This window comes from Cinclus cinclus, chromosome 6 (assembly GCF_963662255.1).
Source record: "Cinclus cinclus chromosome 6, bCinCin1.1, whole genome shotgun sequence".
Lineage (NCBI taxonomy): Eukaryota > Metazoa > Chordata > Aves > Passeriformes > Cinclidae > Cinclus > Cinclus cinclus.
Window position 1 is genome coordinate 26,939,980 of NC_085051.1, and position 24,003 is coordinate 26,963,982.

The following is a 24,003-nucleotide window of genomic DNA, read 5'->3' on the forward strand; positions in this document are numbered from 1 at the left end:
ATGAAGAATAAAATGAACCTGCTTACCAAAATGTGGAACATATCTACTTCTAAGAGTGATGGAGTGTCCTCCCCTTTAAAGTTTGGTAGGAGAACTACAAAGTAAAGGTAGCAGTTTATACATTTAGCACATATTTTCTTCCTCTTTTGGACTGAACTGTTTTATGAGAATCTGATTTTAGAGCCTGTATCATTTCTGTGTTTTCATCAAACAAAGGTCAAGATCGCTAAAGTAAGGATCTATTTAATTAACTGCTTACCACTGGCTTAACTGATTGTGCATGTTTAGCTGTTTCCACATGCCCAAACAACTAACAATTTTAATAAATGTATCTTCAAAATTCTGAGACATAAATCTTTACTTCTCCAGCTCTAACAAATCACACACAGTGTTAAGGGTGAAGATCCTTAGGCACCTCCACACTAGATTCCTCACAACTTCTTCCAATACAAAAGCCTAAGAACCACACTTAAGGGTCTTATCTAATAGAAAGCAAATGAGAGTGGGATTCACAAAGGTCACCATACTAACCCAATCAATGAGAAACATAGGGGAAGCTACATTCTCAAACTAGCTCTCGCTGAGGCTGAAGTATCTTAAGGTAGGCTCCAAGCAGCCTTTTGGAAGTACTGAGAGTCACAGAATACAGAATGGTTTGCACTGAAATGGAGCTAAAAGACCACCCAGTTCCAACTCTCCTGCCAAAGTCAAGAATGTGACTCACTACATCAGGTTGCTCAGAACTCCATCCAGCCTGACCTTTAACACTTCCAGGGATGGGGCAACCTCATCTTCCTTGAGCAGTCCATTTCAGTGCCTCACCACTTTCACAGTACAGAATTTTTGTCTAACAGTTAATCTAAACCTAGTCTTTTTCAGGTTAAAACCATTCCCTTCTGTCCTGCCCCTATCCCTCCATAAAAAGCCTCTCTCCCTCCTTTTTATAAGCTCTCTTAAGACACTGGAAGACTGCAATAAGGCCTCCCTAGAGCCCTCTCCATGCTGAGAAGATAGGCCTCACAATTAAGTGATTATTTTGTGGCTTTATTCACCTGTTTAGAAGAGAATTTGAGTAATTCTGAACATGGCCAGAAGCAGCTGGGACCCATCTGTTCCAGACTTGAGAGTATCTCTAGGCCTGGGCAACCTGGGGTGAGTTCAATCTACACCCCATGATTCCAGGCAACTGAAGGGAGCACTGCCAAATACTGTGACCTTTGCTTCTACACTGTGTTAACCTGTGTGCCACTTTAGAATAGAAACTCCCACAACACGAAGGTAGGAAATAAAAGGAACACAGTACCTCCTAGGAGACGAATCAGATGTTTCTGAATCAGGACCTGTGGGGATGTTGTTCTCTGAGCAGCTGCAAACTGTGCTAATGCTTTAAGGCCACTGTGCTAGAGCGCAAGAGAAAATGGTTGAGTGGGAAAAAAGGCTAAATATAATAGTGATATAGAACTGTAAAAACATACCTATTTCTACATAACATAAAAGACATTTATAAAGTGATTTAATAGGAACATCTATATATAAGCAGACATATTCTTTCAAACTGCTCTTTATGCTATGAATCCAAACATTTAGAGATCCCTCAACAGAGTATTATCTTGATGTTAGTAGTTTTGACAGGTTTAGAGATGCATGTATATTATAAATAAACTTCTTTGTTTAAAATATGTTGCATATCTTACTCATCCATACCTGTCTATTTTGTAGAGATCCAAATAAAGGCTTCCCCTCTGTTTCCAAGAGGTTTTCTTAAAATTAAACACAGAAAAAAATAAGTTGCTTTTTTCTACACAATCCAATATTAATTTGTTAGTTTTGTTGTTCTTAGTATAAATACTCCATCTTAAAGCTCAACTTCATTGTTACAAGAGAATTCTCTTGAAAAGAAGAGTCTTAAACAGAACTGATAATTTCCAAGATAAATTACTGTAGTAAGCTTTTTAAAAATTTTCAGTTTTCAGATCTTGCTAACTAAAGATTTAAAGCAATGCTGCTTCACATGAATGATGATATAACATTAATTCTATGGATTCAGATTTAGTTTCAGTTACCTGTATGTAATGCTCAAAACTATCAAGCTACATTAAAAGAGATGCTGTGCAGCCATCTTACCCTCATATTTGTCATAGAATCAGAAAATGTTAAGGGGCTGAAATGGACACTAAAGATCATTTAACTCCCACCCCCCTGCCATGGGCAGGGACATCCTCACTAGACCAGGTTGCTTAAGGCCTCATCCAACCTGGCCTTGAACACTGCCAGGGTTGGGGCAGCCACAACTTGTCTTGGCAACCTGATAAAATTTGCACTACTGCATTTGACTGCAGTTTAACAGAAAATACTTTGAAAATAAAACTCCCAAGTTGGAATACAGTTCATCTTTCCTCCCTGAGTGCACTCGTTCTGAAGGAATAATAAGGAAAAATTAAGACAATAAAAACAAGAAATCAAATAAACTCAACTGAGTAAAAAGGTATGAATTCAAATGTTTTTGTACTTTAGTCACTTTTCAGAGATCAAACAGTACACTTGGAATTTTAAAATTTTATTTAATTGGGAGATTTTGGTTTGGAGGCCTTTTATTGTGGAGTTTTGGAGGGTTTTTTTTGAGTTTGTTTCTTTTTCAGGAGTCTGGCTTTTGGCAGTGATGCCAATTCACATCCCTTGGGACAATGACGCTTTTAACCTCCTCTAAAGGTTCCTCTAAAGTTCCTTGTCAGGCAGCTTGTCTACATGCCCATTAAATGGTTTTAATAATGCACTATAACTAGATTCCAGACCAGCACACTGAACCTATGCAGGCAGGTTGCTTTACAATTTCACAGAAGTCCACTCTATTTGCAAACAAAAATGAATTCAAGGAAGTGATGTGGCCTAGGATAACTCAAACTGTCACAGTGGTCCCTCTGGCTTTGTCCTCTTCTCCTCAAGAGTACCAGAGTGATCTTCTACTAAGACAGGACTTCAATATCACACCTGTGATAACAGCTACTGCATTTATGCACTTGTTGGAGAACTCCTCCTTGACAGCCAACAGTATTTTTTATATATATCAAACAAAACCAACCTGCACAGCATTAAGTAGAGTAATGTTAATGAACTGGGTGGCTTCCAGTATTTTCTCAACCTATTTGAAAATATAGAATCCATCACTAAAGATGCAATCAGTTCTGTGACTGTTTCTGCCATATCAGAATATTCCCAATCCACCTAAGAACTTTCTGAACTCCTGATACTCCACTAGAGATTTAAGGTACACTAAACGTATACTTCAACAGCTTCATCAAGTAATACTTGGTATAAAATACTTGGCAAATCACATGTATGGATGTGTACAGTTATGTTCTCCATCCCTTCATCATGCATTTTAGACCATCTTGCCTTTTTCCCTGCCTGGAATCCTCTACAGATTTATCCAAAGCTTCATGTTTATTACACAAACTTAATTGTGTATGCAGTACATAAATGAAATGAGATAAATAGGTATATTACCCCAAAAAAATGAAATCATTTTTCTGGTAACTTTTTTGCATTCAGAGATTCATGGCAGAGAATATTTGGTAGCTTTTTCTAGTGAGTTTTTTATTTCTTTTTTTCTACCAATTTCAGAATACAAGAGACTTTCTTCTACAAATCCCATGAAAATTCTTTAAGAATACAGACGAAAACAAATAATGAGACAGGGAGTCTCATATTTCACAGCTATTAGATATTTAGTGTAGGATATGCCTGCCAGTCAATTATCTTTGGCAGCCTGAAGATATTAATTGAACATACTTAATATTACAATTAGTAATGGGAAATATGATCACTAACTGCAGTCTCAAATTAAACTCGGTGTTGGCATTCCATACCTTATTTCATGAGTGACTATCTAAGAAAAACATCCTATTATTTATATTGCTTTATAGATAATAATTCTGTTACTATATATGAAATTACATATACTTTACTTTGCTATACTATTACATATGGCTCATACGTATGTAAAACTTTTATAGAATGTCATTGTATTTTTTGTGCACATTGTATAAAACAATGAAGTAACTGTAGCACTTTCAATTCATGAGAAGGAATAGGCTGAAATTATGCTTTACCTATACACTGGATGGTAAAAGCACATGTGCTCCAGGTCATCATAGGAATCCGGGAATCAGATTCATTTGGAGCAACTTTGAGTCCAACTCTGTAAATGGTGGTGGCAAAGAGAATAAGCATCTCCTTGATACTGCTTGAGTACTTGGCTCTGCAAAACCAAGATGAGAAAATTGCAGTCTCAATTATTAATACTGTTAATTACTTACTGGTTAATCCATCACTAACAGAGTCCATGTCCAAACCAAGACAGTTATTTTTGAAAGAAACACTGAAAACAAAGACCCTTTGTCTGGACAGAGATGAAGATACATAGTTTTCACTAATAAGCAAGTACCTTGAATTGAGAGATTAAGAGCTGCTAGGCTGGAAGATACTATTTCTGTGTATTACATTACAATTCACATTAGAAAAATGCAAACATTTCAAAGTAAAATGCAATTAAAATAAACATTGTAAGAAACTGTAATTTTAAGTCCTGAAGTGAAAATAATAAGGTGCTAAAAATAGAAGGCATTTCAAGTGTGGTTTTACACATTTCTTAGCATTTAAGCTCTTTTCAAATTACATTAGGTTAGTTTATGTAAATGTAGTTTTATGCTAACAAGTGTTTAGCAGTTTTAATGGCTTGTGGGTTTTTTCCCAAGTCATACACAGAACTTTCTAACAGAAATATATTCCATTCATATTAATTCTCTGTATCTTTATGGACAAAACAATTGTACCACAAAATCTGGGGTTTAGCCAGGTTCACACTTAAACAACACTGTTTAAGTTTAAACTACAGAATCTTTCCCATGAAGATCAGTTATCAAGAAAAAATTTGATTTAATTTCCTGTCAACAGAACATTTTAAAATCTTTTGTACAAATAGAAGATACATGTGGGTACTTTGTATAACTATGATGTCAGTCTGAAGTAGCAGAGTACTTACAGCATGACCTAAAAAAAAATTGAAGGTAGATCCCATCCATTCTGTTTTAGTGGGCAAATGTTTTTGCCCACTGGAATTGAACATGCTTAAATGTTACAATCAGTAATGTGGAACATGATCACTAATTGATGTCTTAAACTCAGTGTCATCACTGAGTTTAATTTAGATTAGAACAGAAATATTCAACAGCCCTATTCCCCTAAGTGATCCACATTCCACCATTGTGTCCAAAGCCACCTGAAATCTATGCCTTAACAGATGTGCAGCAGGAAAATTAAGGCAAACAGACAATAAATACCTTGCCTAGAGGCACAGCAAGTAACCCAAATCACTGCAATTTTGCAGTAAAAATTCTGAAGTATACTTGGGATGTTGAAGGGAAAATTAATATAGAGCAGAGAACCCTTCCCGTAGCACTTACGAGGACTGAACTCCAAAACTAAGGATGGAATGGAATTCCAAAGCCGAGTTCCCTGTTCCCTCATTGGTGAATGGTGGAAGATTTGGTTTCTCTCCTCCCAGGAAAAAAAAGTACAGGCACATTAAAAAGCAAAGAAACTGTTACAGTTTTTACAGCAGTTTAAAAAAAGGGAGTAGTCTTTTTATTTGAAACTGATTTGAAAATAATTGCAAACACACCTCCCCAGCCAGATTATATCCCATGATTCCTCTTCTAAGTAACATTTGCCTCTATTCACCAAAACAGTAGATTCTCTGTGCCTTGTGTTTTCTATATACTCAAACCTACTTTCATTTTGTCCTTTATAATTTAGTTGCTCTCATTTTCACTACCTCACAGTCCATACAAAAGTCTAATTAACCACAAGCATTAGCTGTTGGCATCCTCTCCAAGTGCACATAATTTTTGTTTTCTACAGGAAGATGGAAATAATTTAACAAGAGCCAGAAAACTGGTGAGAGCCAGAAAACTGGTGAGGCACTGGAATCGAGACATCAACTCAGAAAGGGCAATAGCTTTTATCCCCAGCTTTATTTGGTACTGTCTTGGTTGAGAGCAAAATGTATTCTTTATTTGAAGTTTTCTGCTGGTACTAGTTAAAACATGGACTGACATGCATCCTTACAGAATAGCTTAAAAATAAGGATAACAAACCTTTAGCACTTTTCACGCTGTAGCCTGATATCCTGGCTGTAACAATCTCCAGCCACCTAGCTAGGGACAGAATTTGAGCTACTGCCTCTGCATCCTCACTGAAAACAAAAATAGAAAGCAGGTTTTAACACTCAGAGAACCACCTTAACTTAAAAAGCAGGGGACATAATTAAATCCAAACACATTAACTCAGTATTTGCTCAGTTTTACTGGCTTCAGAAATTTTGAGCAAACAGTACAAAATGGAGTATAAGGCTAAATACTAGGTCTAGGTACTTTCTCACTTGATTTCAGCTCCAAAGAATAGACAACCCAAAAATGTTTTATAAAGAAAAAAAAAAAAAGACTTATTGCCAAAAGAAGTATATTTGGCTAAACAATCAATAAGGAGATATGCAGTATTTTTTGCAGACAAGAAAGCTCAACCAAGATTTCCTTCCAAAAATTTGAAAGGTTGACCAGCCCCAAAGTAGTATTTCCTTTTTTTTTTTTTTTTTTTTTAATTAGAGGTTATCCAATCTGGTATTTCACCTGTTAATTTTCTGAGCCTGCAATGGAACGATAGGAATCACAGTATTGCAGAGAGATTTGCAAAGTGGACAAAGATACTCTCCATTCTCCAAGTCAAATATCTGTTCAACGTGCAGACGTTGTCGGAAGTTCAGCTGCATTGCTTCAAAGTACCTACAACATTAAAAAGGAAATTACTAGAAAGTGGAATGGCACAAACACAACATGAGCACAAAGGTTCAAAACGCAATTACACAGCAAACACTTATCCAAGCCAACAAACAAGTCTCTTCCTTTGATTTGTAACTCTTCTACATGCTTGGATGTGAAAATAATAATTCATGCAAAAATGCATGGTATATCACTGATGGGAAAATGATGGCAAGTTTTCCTTGCTTATAGTAGCCTCATAAATTTCATTAAGATTTTACAGACAAGTAATCCTTATTTTTTTCTATTCTTCCCTCTTATCTCAACATAGTGAAACACTGTATCTAATAACTCTCATATGCAACTCATAGTAAATTTGAAACTGGTATTGAACGTATGGTTATTGAATTTTAGGACATGCTACTGATAACATTTAATGAATGATTAATCAGTTGCTCATCAAAATTACTGAGCCTCATAACTTAGACAATGGAACTGTAGCCTTGTTTCAAAAGGAAGGGAGAATAATATATATTAGAATATCACACTTCAACTATTTTAAACTGAAAAGGAAATAAGAAACAACCACGATCTTTTTACGAGCTGCATCATAATTTTTTGCCCCCTGGGTGGATGCAGTAAGCCTTCAAATTTCATTATTGTCTCATTTGGTATTTATGGAAACAAAAAGATCAAACATTTAAATATTCTTCTCTGGATACAAATTCAGTCCTTATGCTCAGAGTAAGTACGTAGAATCATAGAGAGAGATGAAATTATCTGACTTCCACACCAAGGTAATAACTAGATTGATTTTTTTTTTTCCTTTAAACCATACATCTTATATAAAATAAAATCCCATTTATGTGAGGAGAGAAAGTGTATGTGCAGGGGCATCTGCAGAAGTTCTAATGAATACAGACTATATATAGAATTATTTTCTTATAAACAAAAACCCACACATTTATTTTCCCCACATTCACACAACTGTGGTTTTGCAAGCAACTCCTCTTCCTCATACATGTCAACTACAAGGATATTCCACTCATTTCAACTTGTTCTGTTTTGGAGGATTTGCAGCACTTTTAGGCTGCACATAGAAAGGTATGGCAGGCATAGTCTGAAGTAACGTTAGTAAGTTAGAATGTCTGTTAGGTAATAAATAAAAGACTACACTCAAACCTTCTGTGCCATACCATATGTGAAGAGCCTGTTGTCCATTTTAATCCCATTAACCCACACAGTAAGTCAACTTTTCTTAAAAAGAGCAAGGGAACTGAGCTCCAATGTTGCACTACTTAAATCCACGAAAATGCAGATGGATCTGCCAAGAGCAGATGTACTATACTCAAGGAACATACTTCTGTTTCATTCTAAGTGTGTGCACATATTTATTCTGTACTGACATTTTATTGCAAAAAACCAGCATTATACACACATCTAGAAAAATGAAAGGTAAGTACCAGAAGTTCATTAAGATTTTTTAAAGTAAAAGGGCACAAGTACAAACAACAAACCTCAAGAGATTGTTTACAACGTACATCAGAGTAGCTTGTAATCACATGAACCAACTCTATCTGTTAATAATACTTCAGTGGGATTATTTCTATTATTATTTCACACTGCTTATATAGTTTAGACTTGTCAGACCTATGTGGAGTGAAATGCATGATGATTGTATTCTACAAGCTAGGGATCTTGGTCTTTTAATGTCTGAGTTGCATTCAAATCCAAAACACTTGGCCTAAATTGTGGGTCCCTGAAACAACAGAAATCCAGTGAAGTCTATAGTAATTGCATCAATTCTTCACCTTTACTTTTCATTAAGAGTTTCTTAACTGATATGGGAGGTGTCACACACAAATACTGGTAGATTTAACCACTCATATTCCTCATACTCTATTCTAGATGCTAGAATGTCTTCTAAACACTCACTGGAACAGAGCAGTTTCACCCTTGAAATACTGACCTGGTGACAGACTTTCAGAGTATTATTGCCAAAAGTAAACCTACTCAATATGGTTTCTTGTTCTTGACTAGTTTTACTCCATTGTTTATATTTGCATAAATTAGTAAGTCCTTACAGATTCTTCTCTGGGTCATAGATGATGATCATCTTCATCAAGTCAAAACATCTTTTGTTCCAGATTTCATTTTCAGATGAATACAAATAGTTTTGATTCCTTTAATTAAATATCCACTTACTGTACTTTGTTTTCAGCATACTCTTAAGATGATTTGGAAAATAAATAAATTAAAAACCATTAAAAGGCAGCAAAGACACATCCTTACTTCTGCCAGCAGGCTGCATGCATTACATGACCACAGCTCCCTGTGTGGGTCCCACAAGGTAAGTCAGGGTGCATGAAGAGAGGATCCAGTGTATCTAGAAATACATAGCAGAAAAATTATTGAATGAACAGAAATGAACAACAATATACACAGAACACGAACCTTGAGATATTACTTTCCTACAGTTTGCAGAGTCACATTAAAGCTCACCTGGCTAACTTTTCCAGACCAATCATGCAGCAGAGCAATGACAAGGTGTACCCATTTAAACTACTGAAGGTTTTTCCATATAAAGAAAAAAAAGCCAAGATTCAAACTGGATAAAAAGAAAAAAGGGTTCTTCTGTACTGGAGCAGATCTGTGGTTACATTCACTGTCACTGAGGCTTTTAATGTCTTACTTTATTTCTAAATGAAAATGAAACTACTAAGGACAAGTAGGATGAATAATTTCTCCAACTAATCCCACTATTTTCAAACCACTAACAAAAAAGCACTGCTGAATAAAAAAAAAATCAAATCTGTCTTTTACTAATCACGCACAATTCTAAACAACAGAAACATTATAAGAATGTACTGATGTCTTCGTGTTGTATGTGCACCCAAAGTAGGATCCCACTTTCACTTTTAAGATATCTAAATAATAATGAAGACCAGCAGTGCTCCACGTTTGATCTGGGGGACTGTTAAGGACTTTGAACAAATACACTTGAATCTGACAAAATGAAAGAAAAAAAGGAACCTGAACTGCACCGATAATAATTCTGTTTGATAGCAGCTGAAGCTGCCTTAAGTCAAATGGGGACTGAAGTAAGAAAGTAAACCTTGGTGTAACACTGAATTGCCACTACGTGCACTTCTGTGGGAACAAGTACTTTTCCACTTATTTAGATCTTGCAAGAAAAAAATTCTTACAGGCCTCCTTGTGACTGATGAGCAGCAGAGGACCATGCAGTAGGGTGCAAGTACTACAAACTTTGCCCAGAAACAGCTTTAGAAAAAGAAACTCCACTCCCTTCTTTATTCAATTATTTCAGTAGTACAACATGTCACTACAGAAAATTTACAAGTATATCTGACTACAAGAGCATAGGGCTTCATCTCTACTTCAGGGTACCACAGAGAAAAAAAAGGAAAAATTTTTATAGATAAAAATTCTATACAACTGACTCAAAAATGCCATTACCAGTAGTTTGCTGATAATAAGAAAAATGGATCAAGCAGGATTCTGTAGGAGTTTGTCCTAGGCCTAGGACTATTCAGTACTTGTTAATGATCCAGAGAAGAAAACATGAAACATCTTATTAGTGAAACAACTTGGTACGGATTTGTAAGCATGAAAAAAAATAGGGTAATACCCTAAAGAAATATGAAAAAATTATGAACTTTCCTCTGACATCAATCTAGAGTGTACTTCTAAACTAAAGCAGGAATAATGAATTGCACAAACAGAATTTAAAGCTAGTTACTACATAGTAGTGTCAATAAAAAGTAGGACACAGCATTCATTTTGCTCTATGAGCTGACCACAAACCACAAAAAAACACCCCCGCATCTGAAAATAAGAAGGAATTTAAACTACAAATTGTAACAGCATCTATCTTGAAATACTAACTTCTTTTTTCAAAAAGAGAACAAGAATGTCAGTGAGTACTTAAACTCTCACTTATTCTTGTGCTTATTTACTTCTTTCCCTTACATAACAGACCAAAACTTCCCATCATGTTTAGTCAACTGCTGCTTACAAAAAAATTCTGTTGGGCTTGCCTGCTACTAATATGCAATGACACAATTCTAACTCTTGTGATTGTATAACTTTCTTGTATTCAATTTTTTTTTTTACTCATCAGATTATATCATATGATCCTTGCTTGGATTTTTTTGCATTTTTTATACTGTTGTTTTAATTACCTCCTGTAATTAAGGGGAAGAAATAAGGGGAAGAAAACCCAAAACAAACACCCTAACCCTTTTCAGGTTGGCATGTTAGCCTCTGACTATGTTAATTTACTTCCTCCATACTGGGAAAATTTGCAGCTGTACTTGAATAAACAGGAACTGTGAACAGTCATGGTTCTTCTCCAACGTAACTACTCCCACAAAATCTACATGCTTTATTAAATCCTGTGAGACCAAAGCATTTTCTGATTTCCTTCAACAACAAACCTAAATATTCATAATTCTTCTCATTTAAGTTTTAAAGCAAGGATTTAAAGCAATTTAAAAGCTTGCACTCTTTTTTCTTAAGTACAGTAAGAAATTTAGCAACCTGACAAAACAAAAGAGTTTAGTTGGTACAAAGAGTTTGAGCTCCAGGTACAGAATTGCTTGTAGCCTAAGAGGAGAAAAATCACATACCTCCTGAGAGTTCAAGAATTCTGCTCCTATTCTGAGTTAAGGCAGTTGACTTCTGCACACAGGCAGATAATACCATGGCAGCACTTTCCAACTTTACTTCCTGCTCCTCCTGACAAAGAATGCAGGTCAAAACTTCTTTCTCAGTGACAGATGGACCTCGTTTGGGACCCAAAGCGATTCTGGAGCAATCAATTGCTGAAGAGATGCTGTATGACCAGAAGTGACACAGATATAAAATAATCAGCTGGATTTTCTAAACGAACTGAATTCTTCCAGACATCTAACAAGGTCATACACTAAAAGTATGTCTGGCTTTTCTTACCTTTCTTCTTCCATAATAGCATCATCTTTCCCCTGGGCCTCCAGTGTGTTTTCATAGAGGAGCTTGTGGGTTTCAATGAAATTCCTCTGCAAGGCAGACATCTGGGCCATTATCTTCTGACGGTGCAACCTCGCTGCTTCTGCCTTTCTCTTCCGCTCAGCTTTCTCTTTATCCTGAGTGCTCTGTGTCTGGCCGTAAGAGAATAAAGAAATCACAGGCAACTAAGAACATCAAAAAATCAGAAGACTTCCCCCATTATAGGCATTCTAACCACTGACATCAAATTACTTAACTGACAACACTTTAATGAGGAAAAAAGCTACCTGCTATCTGAAATAATAATAAATAGAACTCAAATCTTAACATGTTGACTAAGATCATTAACTAAGACTGGCCTTTTGTGGTCTACAAAAGGTCACTAGTAGGTAACATCAATAATAGCCAAGTCATTTCAATTAGGCACTTGTCTGTTCTTAAGAATTTTTTGTGAGGTGAACATCAAAGCTTTCTCCAAAGTTCTGTTATTCTCCCTGTAAGTGAAACCCTACTGAGTATTCAGTATCTCCCTTACAGAAATTAAAGAAAATTTTATTTTCAACTCCCTATCCATGACACAATAAATGTGTCAGTATTTTATGCATCTGGGTATTGTATTCTCATTATTCTTTATGGTACACTGGAAAACTATTGTTCTTCCCATATTTACTCTTGTATCATATTTTCAAAAAACATAAATAAAGCATATTTCTATGCTTTAAAAATGAAGAATTTGAAAACCACAGGTAGACTTTATTAAAACATACAGAACCTAACTCTTCCCATCCAATTACATAAGGGACAAATACAACATTATACACAAGGTTTCCATTCACTGTACCATCACTTTTCTAGGAAATCAAACAACAAATTGCCCCACAAGTAGAACTGTAAGAGATTAATATCTTACTGACTTTTTCATTTTGTTTGATACCTTACCAAATCTCATATGACACCCACCTCAAAAAAGAAACACAGCATATGCTGTGTGGTAAGTTTAGAACTAGGCATGCAATGACCAGCCAAAAGATTGCTTGGCAGTAAGCTGTGGCCAAACAAAATATGCAGGAGCAAACTGGTCTGTCTTCACTTACTGGCTAAGGGTAATTATATTCTTCTTTTCTGTTTGAATGCCAATTGAAAACACAACCACTCCATGGAACTCAAGTCATCTTTGAAATCTCCATTTCACTGTGTCATTTGACCACTAGATTCAGAAGATATTTTGAGGGAAGGGCAAAGAGACTGACAGTCAGAATAATTACTTAAGGCTCAGGTCCTTATGCAATCAGGGCAAAGGACATTAACCTCTTGATAGATAACGTAAATTACAAGACACCATTTAAAGTGGATTTGTATTTCTAATTATTGTACAATGACAGCATAATAGAAAAGGTGGCCAAATCACAAAGACAAGAAATGGGAAGACGAGCACAAACTACTTCCTTCAGCCCCCTCAATTGCTCCACTTAACTTGGAAGTACAAACAAAACTCACATTAGCTGCTAATAATTCCATGAAACATGTTTAGAATAAATTTTGCTTGCTAAAAATACTATTCTCGGAAATTAAATCCTAGTTGTAGACAACATATCAGAAATTAGTCTTGAAAAATCATCATTTTAGGCAAGAATAAATTTAGACATATTATTGAAAATTCAAAAAATTAAACACAAGGCTTCCCACTGAAGCTTTATTTTTATCATTACCTCATCTCCTTTTGTAGCTTCTGAGCCTGATGCAGCTCCTACTGTTGCCAAACTAGATTTTTCTCTCAGTCTCTTCACCATGTCAAACATCTAAAAACAGAGACTTAGATGTTAAAAATAAAATGCAACTTGGCTCTTACAACAATATAGATTAATACATTTCCAACATTACAGTATGTACATACTGGAACAGGCTGCCCAGAGAATTTGTGGATGCTGGGAAGTGTTCAAATGCAGACTCGATAAGGTTGTAGGCAATCTGGTCTATTGGAAGGTGTCCCTGCCCATGGCAGGGGCTTGGAGCTAGACCAATTTTTAAGGTCCCTTCCAAATCAATCCATTCTATGATAGACAGGATTAAAACTCTTGGTATTTTGCTTCACATTATTTTCATACTTTCAAATGGGTTAAAACCATTCAATACTCCTAAATAACAGAAACACCCAAGACTGTATGTAGACTCCCAAAACACTGTTTTACTCATTATTTGCTGTTATTTTACAACAGATATATGAGGAATATGTGTAAAAATGTTGTTACTGGAATGAGTTACCCAAGCAAAAATTGATCCAATACTTGAAAGTACAAGTAGCAAGTACAAAGCTGCAACAGATTAAATTGCGCAAGAAATCACTGCACCTGTAAATGGATTATATGTAGGAATTATATGTAGGAATCATAACATATTTCATGTTAGCTCTCTACACTACTGAAATCAAATCATACTTATCTCTCCTTTGTTTACCTGGAGTATCCAATTGACTGTGTCCTTCTGTGCCTCTAACTGGGGAACTCTCTTCAATTTCTCCAGAAGCATTAACACATTCACAGCATTCAAAGCTGAGCTTCCCATTCCTTTACAAAGTGAAAAATAGAAAAGGGCTTTCAGGGAAAAAAAAGCCTTAATATTGCTAACTATATAACACACATACATGAACACAAACTGTGCAGTTACATTTCTGGTACAGTTTCATCTGGTTATTCCAGTTATATATAGCATAATTTATCCCTTTGTAGATCAATTATTTCTGCTTTTTCAAAATTTTGCTTAATGTCTGCTTAAAAAAAATTGCCTTTCACTTCAGAAGGAAGCAGCAAAGCTCTTTACAGCTTACCTATGCTTGCTAACAGCTTAGTGTGTACATATTTATTTCTAATCACAAAAGCGATTGCAGTTACAGTAATTATTTCCCTCCTCACAACTTGATGAGAGTCCATAGCATTCTAGGCTCTTCTCTAACACAAGAATGCTTTAAAATGGAGACCATGCTCTTTAATGATATTTCTTTTGCAGCACTTGCCACACATAATTAATTTTACATTTTTAGTAGGGAGACAAATATACTGCAAAAGTAACTTTCTTTTTTTAATAAACAGTTTCTCAAAAAGAGCTTTCCTACAAAAATATGGATAACTTTTGCATCACTTTTGTGCAACTGGGGCTTTAGTTTTTATGCAAAACTAAAGCAAGCAAAGCATTTGCTACCTTCTTAGTTATAATCACTACTTTTATTCTATTCCTATGGCTGACATGAAGCTTCTTAAACAGAAATAATTTCAGTATGATAATACTTCTCCTTTCTCAACAGTAAGAAAAAATTAAAAAGCAAAGTGCACTGGGAGTGCTTTTCTAACACAACATCTTTTAAAAACTAAATAAAGGGACTTCAGTACTTATGTATTTATTCTTGTAGAAGGTATTTGAAAGATACATAGATATGATGATCAGGAACATGGTTTAGTGGTGCACTTGGCAATGCTGATCTAACATTTGGACTTAATAATCTCAGATCTCTTCCAATACAAACAGTTCTATGATCCTATGATTTTACTTCACAATTCTTATCTCTGTTGCATCTCACAAGTGACAGTTATGTTTAGCTTGATAACGGAATTTTAAGATCTATTTTTACACAGTGAAGCAAAAGAAGCATCTTCTAGAGAAGATGGAAGATTTATTTAGAAGAGGCAGATTCCAACCCTCACACAGTAGCCCTGAATGTAATACTAAGAAATGCTCAACAGAAATTTGAAAAAGAAAAGCCACTAAGTTCTCTTTCTATTTTCACTACCATAGTAAAAGACTAACTTCCAAGTAAATCAGTAATTGTACAGCTCAAGAGAACTAAAGATGGACACAGTTCACTTAAATCCAATGCCATTTTTCCAAGAGTTCTTTGTTTCTATTTCAATGCTGTTCTTGTGAAGCAAAAACCATTTTCAGTTATGTAATGCCAGTACTACTTTCATTTCTCTCCCTGGTAGAGCAGCACATATCCTCTTCAACCTACCTGGCAACTGGGAACAGAGGAAGCTAGTCCAAATCTGGTTTCTTAATTGTTAAAAAAAATTAAATTATCAGGTTTAAATTACATAGCATAAAATAAAACCTGACTAAATCACTGAATAATTTCTTCTAGTTTGAGTCCCTACAAAATCAAGTCAGCCTAGTTTACTCTGTGCTTTAAAGAAAATGAAACATACGTGTTGCTTTGTGATAAAAATCAAAGGTTACTTCTTCTTCAGGAGACTTCTGCAACTGCTGCTTCTCTTCTAGTAACCCTAAAGAAAGAAGATGAAGCACCTAAAAAAAGAGAAAAATACTAAGTCTCACTCAATGTTTAAGATATGGAAAAATGGAATATAAAAAGGAAGTTTAAATAGTTATGTATTATATATTGATTATATTAATGATAAAACACATGAAAATGCAGAGATCATACATGGAAGGTGAAATAAAAAAAGCACAACATAAATTTACTGCATATTAGTTGCACTAAAATTCACCAACTTGCACATGCTTTATATTAGTAATATGTGAAATCTTGTCCTTTTGCTGATATAGAGTCTGTATTTGGCTAATTCCATAATACAAAGATTAGCAGGATTGGCAAGGCAATTAAACAATCTGTACACCCTAACAAAACTGATTAATTCAAACTGTCGGTAATTTCAGGTCCTAGTTCTATAAATATTAAAATAACAACCCTGATAAAACAAACAAACAAACAATGCCTCCAAATAACATTTCAACAATGCTTCAAAAGACTAAAGTCACTGCAGTAATATTAAACAGTTAAATACTTACAAAAATTCTACTATTTCATGACTGAGGCCCCAAAGACATTTATGTATTTGGAGACTCTGCAGCTCAAAAAATGAAGGAATTCCAATTATTAAAGGGTTACTTAATTGTGAAGTTTCAAGAAAAAGATGAGGTAAGGAGAATTACATATTGAAACAACTTCAGCAGTGAGGCAACACAGGGAAGAAAGTAAAATAGAAAGCTTTAATACTATTATGTATCATGTTTCTATTTTACAGCAGAAATAATCAATAATAAAAATATTTTCTTTGCCAGTAAGATTTATAAAAACAGGTTTGGGGACAAAATCATTCCAAGGTAATCTTTACATATTTTGATCTTATCATTATCAGCCAGCACAGGAATGACCATCAGAAGAGGACCAAGGCCAACCATACCATTTGGATCATTGCCTCAGTCCACAAGTGGGTTTCCAGTTCCACTGCCCGCTGCAGAAGGGTCCGCAGGATGTGCATCATAACATCACAGTTCAGAATCCTCACCACGTTGCTGAATGCAGGATTGAAGTCTGGAGGAGGAGGTGGTGGCAATGCTAGGAAACAGATGTGCAAACATATCAATGAACTGACATCCCATCCAGAAGCAGAGAGCACAAACATACTCATTTTTGTGAAAGAAAAACTGGACATTTAAATAAAACCATGCTCAAACTCATGAAAGTCAATTTTCATCCGTGGCAAAACTAAGTATTTTTAGTAATTTCTTAAAGAAAACACATGCAAGCTAAGTTAAACAATCAATCACAAGTATTAATTGTATCTGTAAATGCAGATTTTTTAACACTCTGAACTGCCTTATTTATGTCTCACTATTAAACATATACTTTATGCTTTGCAACAGATAAAAGGTTTTCAAGTAGTTAAACAAAAGTGAGGAGTGGAGCTTCCAGATTTCAGTGTTCCACACTGCAGTGTCACATGTCTGAAGCTCTAAATTTTTTCTGCTACTGGCATTATGTGCATTTACTGAGTTAATACTGGAACTCTGGTGTGGAATCTTGGCATGTACTAACAGCACCTCATTTAATGCCACAGCTTTTCCCTACCAGGAACCACTGACTTCAGTCTTCTTTAGCTACCTGGACACCTATTTTCAGATTGCTGCTTTTCAGAGGACCTCCGTGAATGCAGTGTTTCTGAAACCATTATTCTTTTAGACAATTAAGGCTGAATAAAGTTAGACAAAGAACAACACAGCCACATAAAAGAATACACAGGAAGTATCTGCAACTAAATAAATGTAGCTTCAGGGGAACGCATCAGTGTCAACAGGTATCTTGGTATTTTGGAACTGTACTGTCTAATTACATGAGTCTCTGACAATTACATCTAAATAACCACACTTTTTAAATTTCTAGAAAAATTAATTCCCCTGATAACATTTTAAGCTGCCAGAATGAAAGGGGAAGGGGCAAAGCTGAGTTTATTAAATTCTTCATTGTACTTATTTTGTATATTTTCAGCTAACCAAGTCTTCCTTAAATCAACTCAGTTAAATGCTTCTGACTTGAATGGGCAAAAGTAAACTCAAACGGGAAATAACATTTGTGTTACAACAGAAACATGGGGGTTGTTTTCTGTGCTCATAGCTTATAAAAATTATTTCCATAACTTAAGTTTCATTCCTGCATTACAGAATGGATATGAGCATTAGTTCCAGTGGTAATCTTCTCTACATGCCACTACTGTCTCAACATTGTGCTAAAGACATTGCTCACAAAAAACACTAAAACTTCTGCCTCTTAGTTACTCCACCATAAAATCTCTGAGTTCATGGGTTTGTCAACAGGTACTGTGTTGAATTTATTTCCCTACATGTAAATTAAACTAAAAACTCCAGAATTCCTGTCTGTGATAACGAAAAAAAGACAAATGAAATGCCAGGTGCTAATTAATGACAATTACTACAAATCAAAACAAATTTAATATGACCTCAACTATCCACTATGAAGTCACGAGACAGTTCCCAAAGCTCAGTTTATACACACAACTACATATATTACCAAACTAGCCCATTTGTTAAGTCACCAATTTTAGAATTTTACCTTCATCCCTGTTTTCTTGTTTTCTTCTTTTCTTTTGTGTATGTTCAGCCTACAGAAAAGAATGTTGTTGTATCAGCACCTCTACATACGTACACAATAATGAGATTAATGAAAATATGAGAAATCCTACACTAGAAATATGGTGAGATACATAGTAAATTCCTACTTGCGTACTAAAATACTGTCTGAAACATGTTTAACAACATCACATTTTGCATTTAAATTTGTAGTAATATAGGACATATTTGTAATGTAATGCAGCAATGTAGGACATATTTGCTTCCTCAATAAGAGTTACAAAAGCAAAGTTTGGGGTTTCCCAGTGCAAAGGTAATACTTACCACATTTTATTCACAACATAGTTAAAAGAGTTCACGAAGAAGTTGCCAAAAAGTAAATAGTATTGCAAACCATAACATGTAAATTTGTAATTTTAACTTCATGGAAAATTTAGTTTGGAAGGTAGTTGCAAACACTCTTTATTGAACCAATTTCTTTAGATTTCATTAATTCGGTAAAACTCTTTAAACATTGGTAAGTATGTACTATTTTTTTAACCTTTGAGAGTGAATTTTACACTGCTTACCTTGCTGTGCTGGGTCTTACTGTAGTGATAAAAGAACATATTGAATTCCTTCAAACATTCATCTTTAAGTTCATAAACTCCATGGCCAGAGACACCTGGTTTCCTTACAGAGAAATATTTCACGATATACAGATTAATAACGTACATTCAGCACAACTTTGAATGCAAACAAACACAATTTGTTTTTTAAAGAAGCAGGAATTGTAATGGTTACTAACCTATTAAAAGCAGAGAGTGAGTACAGTTATGAGTCCTAAATTTTCAAGACGGGATTTACAAGAGTAAACAATTCAGCAGCAAAATATTTCTAGTCCATATCATCTAGAGCACACTGTATAGCTCTGAAAATTTTTTTTAACTGTATGGTTTAGAGTTTCAGGCACTGGATGCTATTGCATAAAATTCAATCCTTTCTTTAGCCAAAGTATAAAACAAGTAATACTTGCTGCTTTCCAGACAGTCAGATTTTTTTAACTGTTCATATAATTCCCAAAGTAAGATTCCTAGGTACACCTACAGTTCCTCTGAATTAAAGATAAACAAGCAAGCCACATGAAATTTAAAATAAGGTATACTAAAATAACTAAAATAAAGACATTTTTCTCACAAAAATAGCATACATTTGAACTGGATTTTTAAAACCACAATTTACTGTTCTCTATTTGCATACACACATATATATATTTATATATAAAATTAATTCCCAGAAAAAAAGGGGAAAGTTCCAAAAAATTAGCAACTAAGTAACACTTACAACAATTACCAGACAGTGATTGTCAAAGTTATAATGACTTCTTAACTTTCCTAACCACCTTTGAAAAAAAATGAATTTTTGAAGATTCTCCCACTAGGACTTGAGATTACCAAACTCCTGAAACTTTCCAGACTGAATTTGATGAAAGAAGGTTCAAAGGGAGAGAAACAGCAGCATAGGATATTCTGCACAGTGTTCTTTCCTATTCATAGTTGCAAATATATTTATTTCAGGACAGCAAAATATTTGCTGCACAGAGACTGTTGTTCAGCTCATTTAATCCAAACATAATCTAAGAAATTTTATTTCACATTCAAGCTACTTATAAAACAACACTAAGGACTTACTTGAATGTAGCCACTTTATCAATTACACTCTCCAAGCCAGTTTCATTGTTTTCCTGGTAAAAAATTTAGTTTGGAATAAACATATAATGACTCAAATACCTTCAGTATTACGTTATGTGTAACAAAAATAGACAAACAAATTTAGATAATTCCCTAATTCATGAACCGTTATCTTTTGCCCGCAGTTAATCAGAAAGGAGACATTCATAACTGGCAAGTTCCAAGGAAGTATTAAAGATACATAATACTTTCACTAAATAATGCAGAACTTAATTAATAACAGAGCTGATCTCTAGAAATAGGTCAATGCTTACCCAACCTTAACAAAGTGAAAAAGAGGTTTAGATATTTTAAAACAGTGAATGTGAATATTACAATATTTCAGGCTATTTCATTTACAGCAAAAATGTAGGGGCTATTGCACTGATTGTTGGCCCTGAACACTTGCACAGATTATAAGATCTAATCCACATCCCTTGCTTTTGCTTGAATCTTCAATAACTGTAATGGAATAGCAAGGACATTCTGTTTTCCAATAGACATGTACAACACTTCAAATGGATCTGCACAGGTTTAAGTAATCAGAATTACAGGCTTAAATTTATCACTGGTACACAAGGCAGAATGGAATCCAGCTCCATCATCCTACAGGGCCAAATCAGAAAATTTCACAACTTTTCTTTTGGAATCTAGGAGAACTACAGCTGAATATTCTAAAAAAACCCCACTCCTTAATCAAAAAGTATAATTCCCATACAAGTTTTTTCAGATCCGTCCATACTTGAATCTATGACATTTGCCTTTACATCAGGAAGTTGTGTAAGCCCTTTTGTCATGCCACTTTAATTCTCAAACCAACATTTAAGCTTTATATTAGAAATGCTTCCATATAAAGATATGAAAGCTAAAGAAGAAAGACATAAAACAAGAAAAAATAAATAAAGGAAAAAAGTTAATAAATAAGGACTCACATTTTCAGGCAAGGACTTGGTAATTGCACTGTGAGCCATTGGTTCAATGCATAACAGATGGATGATTTCTCTCATTACTACATCTTCTTTTGTCACATTACTGATTCCAGGCACATATCTTTCCCCTGTCAGAGTGAACCAAAAGGAGAATGGCAAATAGATAGGTATAAAGCAAATTTGAATTTTGCACCATGATACTGGTATTGCTGGGATGTTTCAGTTGTGTAAGCTTGCATTTGTCAGAAGCCTGTCCCAAGCATCTGAAAATAAAAATGTTTCTTAGCCTAGCTTCCTAACAAAACGGGTTGAGATGGGCTCTCTTCATATTCTACTTTAACATCAATTATGAAGTTATCCAACAGCTTTTTTCATTGTCCAATTCCTAGTGCTTCCAGCTGACAAATATTGTGTTACTGTATCATCTATTTAAAAGAGGCACTCTCCAGTACCTTCTCTATACTATGTTAAAGAAAATCATCAAGCCTGCTCTGTCAAAGCAATAATCCATTACTCAACAACAGAGAGAAAATAAACTTACCCACAACATAGATGAGAATCTGTAGCATTTCTTCTATTAAAACATTATATTGCTTAATTAAATCCTGCAAGAATGAGAGAAATCAGATTAAAAATAAAAAAAAATGCAGAAAAAAATCCATACATCAAATGACACTAAGCTCAGCCTTCGTATCTACTACTTTGCTGCAGCATTGTACTCTAGAAAAAAATTTCCATTCTAACAAGCTGGAAAAAGTGCCTGTTCTAGCAGAGGAGATACTATTCAGCAACTGAAGTGCAAGAGTCACATGCAAGAAAAGAAAAAGCAGCTAAAAGAAGTATCCCAAATGAAGGGTTATATCAAAGTTCAAGCCAAAAGAAGTAGCATTAACAACCCAAGAAACTTCCAACAAAAGTAAAAGCACGTAACATGGACTGAGAGACACAGAAATGATATAGTGAAGTCATTTACATGGATTATGGTAGATGCCCTATGAAATAAAGATCCAAAAGGGGGAAACCTTCCTTGCTAATTTTGAGGAAGCCTCTACAAATTCCAAACAGAAAATACTTACCTAACCACCAGCTCCTGTGTTTACTGACTTCTAGTGTGGCCTTAAAAATGCAGTTATCAACAGTAGCTAGTTTTTCTTACTCATGTTTTATATACTCAAAACCTACAAATTAAACAGCAGAAAAATTTGTTACCTGATCTTTGGTGGGCTTGATCTTTTTGAAAGCATCAGCAAGCTCATATCTCTGCAGTACCAGCAGGAGAAACTGATTTGGATCCATAAGAGATGCACCTATCTATCAAAAAACTCAAATTATTAGGAACATCACTTGATATTTCAAAATCATGCATATTTAACTGCATTTTTAAAAATCACAACTATGCAGTGATTCAGAACATTATACCTGGAGCATGATGATGTCTTTATCATACATCTCTTCTCTGCATTTAACATCTTGATAATAGAATACCTAAGAAACAGGAAAACAAAATAGAGATATAAAAATAACATACTACCAAACATGCATCAGTTAATCTCTGAGGCTTTTCAAACTGTACCAAACCTTTATAGAATAAAAGAAAGTCCATATGTCTTTCAAAATAAATATGTACTTTAATGGAAGTGAGAAATGTTTTTTCACCTATCCAGAAAAAATCTATGCCATACTTCACACCCCCTTCTAAGAGGAGATAACTCCAATAGCTGCTACTGAATTAAGTCAAAATATACTCCTTATCTACCCCAGTTCTCAGAAAGACAATTCTGTGGGGGTTTACCAAGATTTATTTTGATTTCAAAAGGTCCTGTGCAAGGTTAGTAGAGAATTTCTGCCATCAAAGGAAGCAAAAACCCCAAAAACCACCCCAAAGTGAAGCCAAAGCATGCAAATGTAAGGGTGACACCACCTTTACTCTTGCAATAGAAGTGTCAAGTATTAGAAAATGCTTGTATGCCTAGCTATAGGGTTCTCAAAACTTTACTGAGAGACTAAAATAATTTAACTTTTGTATATAAAAATTTCCATACACCATGAGGAACTTCTACCTTTTTATGCTATGAGCAAGAGTACTAACAAGTACTTCTACAGTGATTATGAGATCTCAAAGTAGTTTCCAAGTAGACATCAGCAATATTAATGCCATTTTCCAGAGTAAGAAAGAGTCATAACAGAGATTAAATTACCCATCTAAGACGGGAAGATAAATCATTGCTGAAGCCAGCAATAAAATCATGTAAGCTAAATTTCCACCTAAAAACTTTTCTGTTTACTGTAGTAGTGACCTTGTGTCCTCTCTCTGCACTGGATGAAACCCTAGCAGCACTACTGAGCAACCCTTGCAAACACTAGAAGGATCAGCTCACCACTGAACACGTAGGGAGTACCTGGCTTATCAGGGAGAGCCCATTCCTTCTCCACATCTCTGCAGCAACCTGAGCAACCAGGACAAGGCATCGCAAAGGATATTCTACCAGCAGCTCCACTTGAAATTCTTCCTAGAATACAAAAAAAGGAAAGAACACAAAAAACTGCCTCAGAATAAATCTGCCAGTGGTTTTTAAAAGTCTAAGTCTAATAAGCAAAGATATATTGACAGCTAAAAAATAACTTGTATGTGTGCCATGAAAGTTAGGGGATATAACTTGAAGCTTT

General features: G+C 35.0%; 1 protein-coding gene across 3 annotated transcripts in view; it reads right to left on the reverse strand.

Annotated features, from left to right (window-relative positions):
* Window positions 1-24,003, reverse strand: part of UBR1 (ubiquitin protein ligase E3 component n-recognin 1) — a 59,829-nt gene that overhangs the window by 10,868 nt on the left and 24,958 nt on the right. Inside the window, exons 17-38 of one of the 3 annotated variants that reach the window (XM_062495702.1) lie at window positions 23,736-23,846; window positions 22,756-22,821; window positions 22,546-22,647; window positions 21,878-21,941; window positions 21,340-21,464; window positions 20,369-20,421; window positions 19,268-19,370; window positions 18,682-18,730; window positions 17,015-17,169; window positions 16,016-16,115; window positions 14,277-14,386; window positions 13,532-13,621; window positions 11,787-11,974; window positions 11,465-11,670; window positions 9,108-9,201; window positions 6,687-6,839; window positions 6,156-6,253; window positions 5,463-5,556; window positions 4,110-4,258; window positions 1,705-1,760; window positions 1,304-1,400; window positions 27-94 (exon numbers count right to left, since the gene is read on the reverse strand). In XM_062495702.1, coding sequence (XP_062351686.1) covers window positions 27-94; window positions 1,304-1,400; window positions 1,705-1,760; window positions 4,110-4,258; window positions 5,463-5,556; window positions 6,156-6,253; window positions 6,687-6,839; window positions 9,108-9,201; window positions 11,465-11,670; window positions 11,787-11,974; window positions 13,532-13,621; window positions 14,277-14,386; window positions 16,016-16,115; window positions 17,015-17,169; window positions 18,682-18,730; window positions 19,268-19,370; window positions 20,369-20,421; window positions 21,340-21,464; window positions 21,878-21,941; window positions 22,546-22,647; window positions 22,756-22,821; window positions 23,736-23,846 — 2,331 coding nt within the window. Of the gene's footprint in view, window positions 1-26; window positions 95-1,303; window positions 1,401-1,704; window positions 1,761-4,109; window positions 4,259-5,462; window positions 5,557-6,155; window positions 6,254-6,686; window positions 6,840-9,107; window positions 9,202-11,464; window positions 11,671-11,786; window positions 11,975-13,531; window positions 13,622-14,276; window positions 14,387-16,015; window positions 16,116-17,014; window positions 17,170-18,681; window positions 18,731-19,267; window positions 19,371-20,368; window positions 20,422-21,339; window positions 21,465-21,877; window positions 21,942-22,545; window positions 22,648-22,755; window positions 22,822-23,714; window positions 23,847-24,003 lie in introns of all 3 variants that reach the window. The other 2 variants (XM_062495701.1, XM_062495703.1) reach the window with 2 other exon arrangements.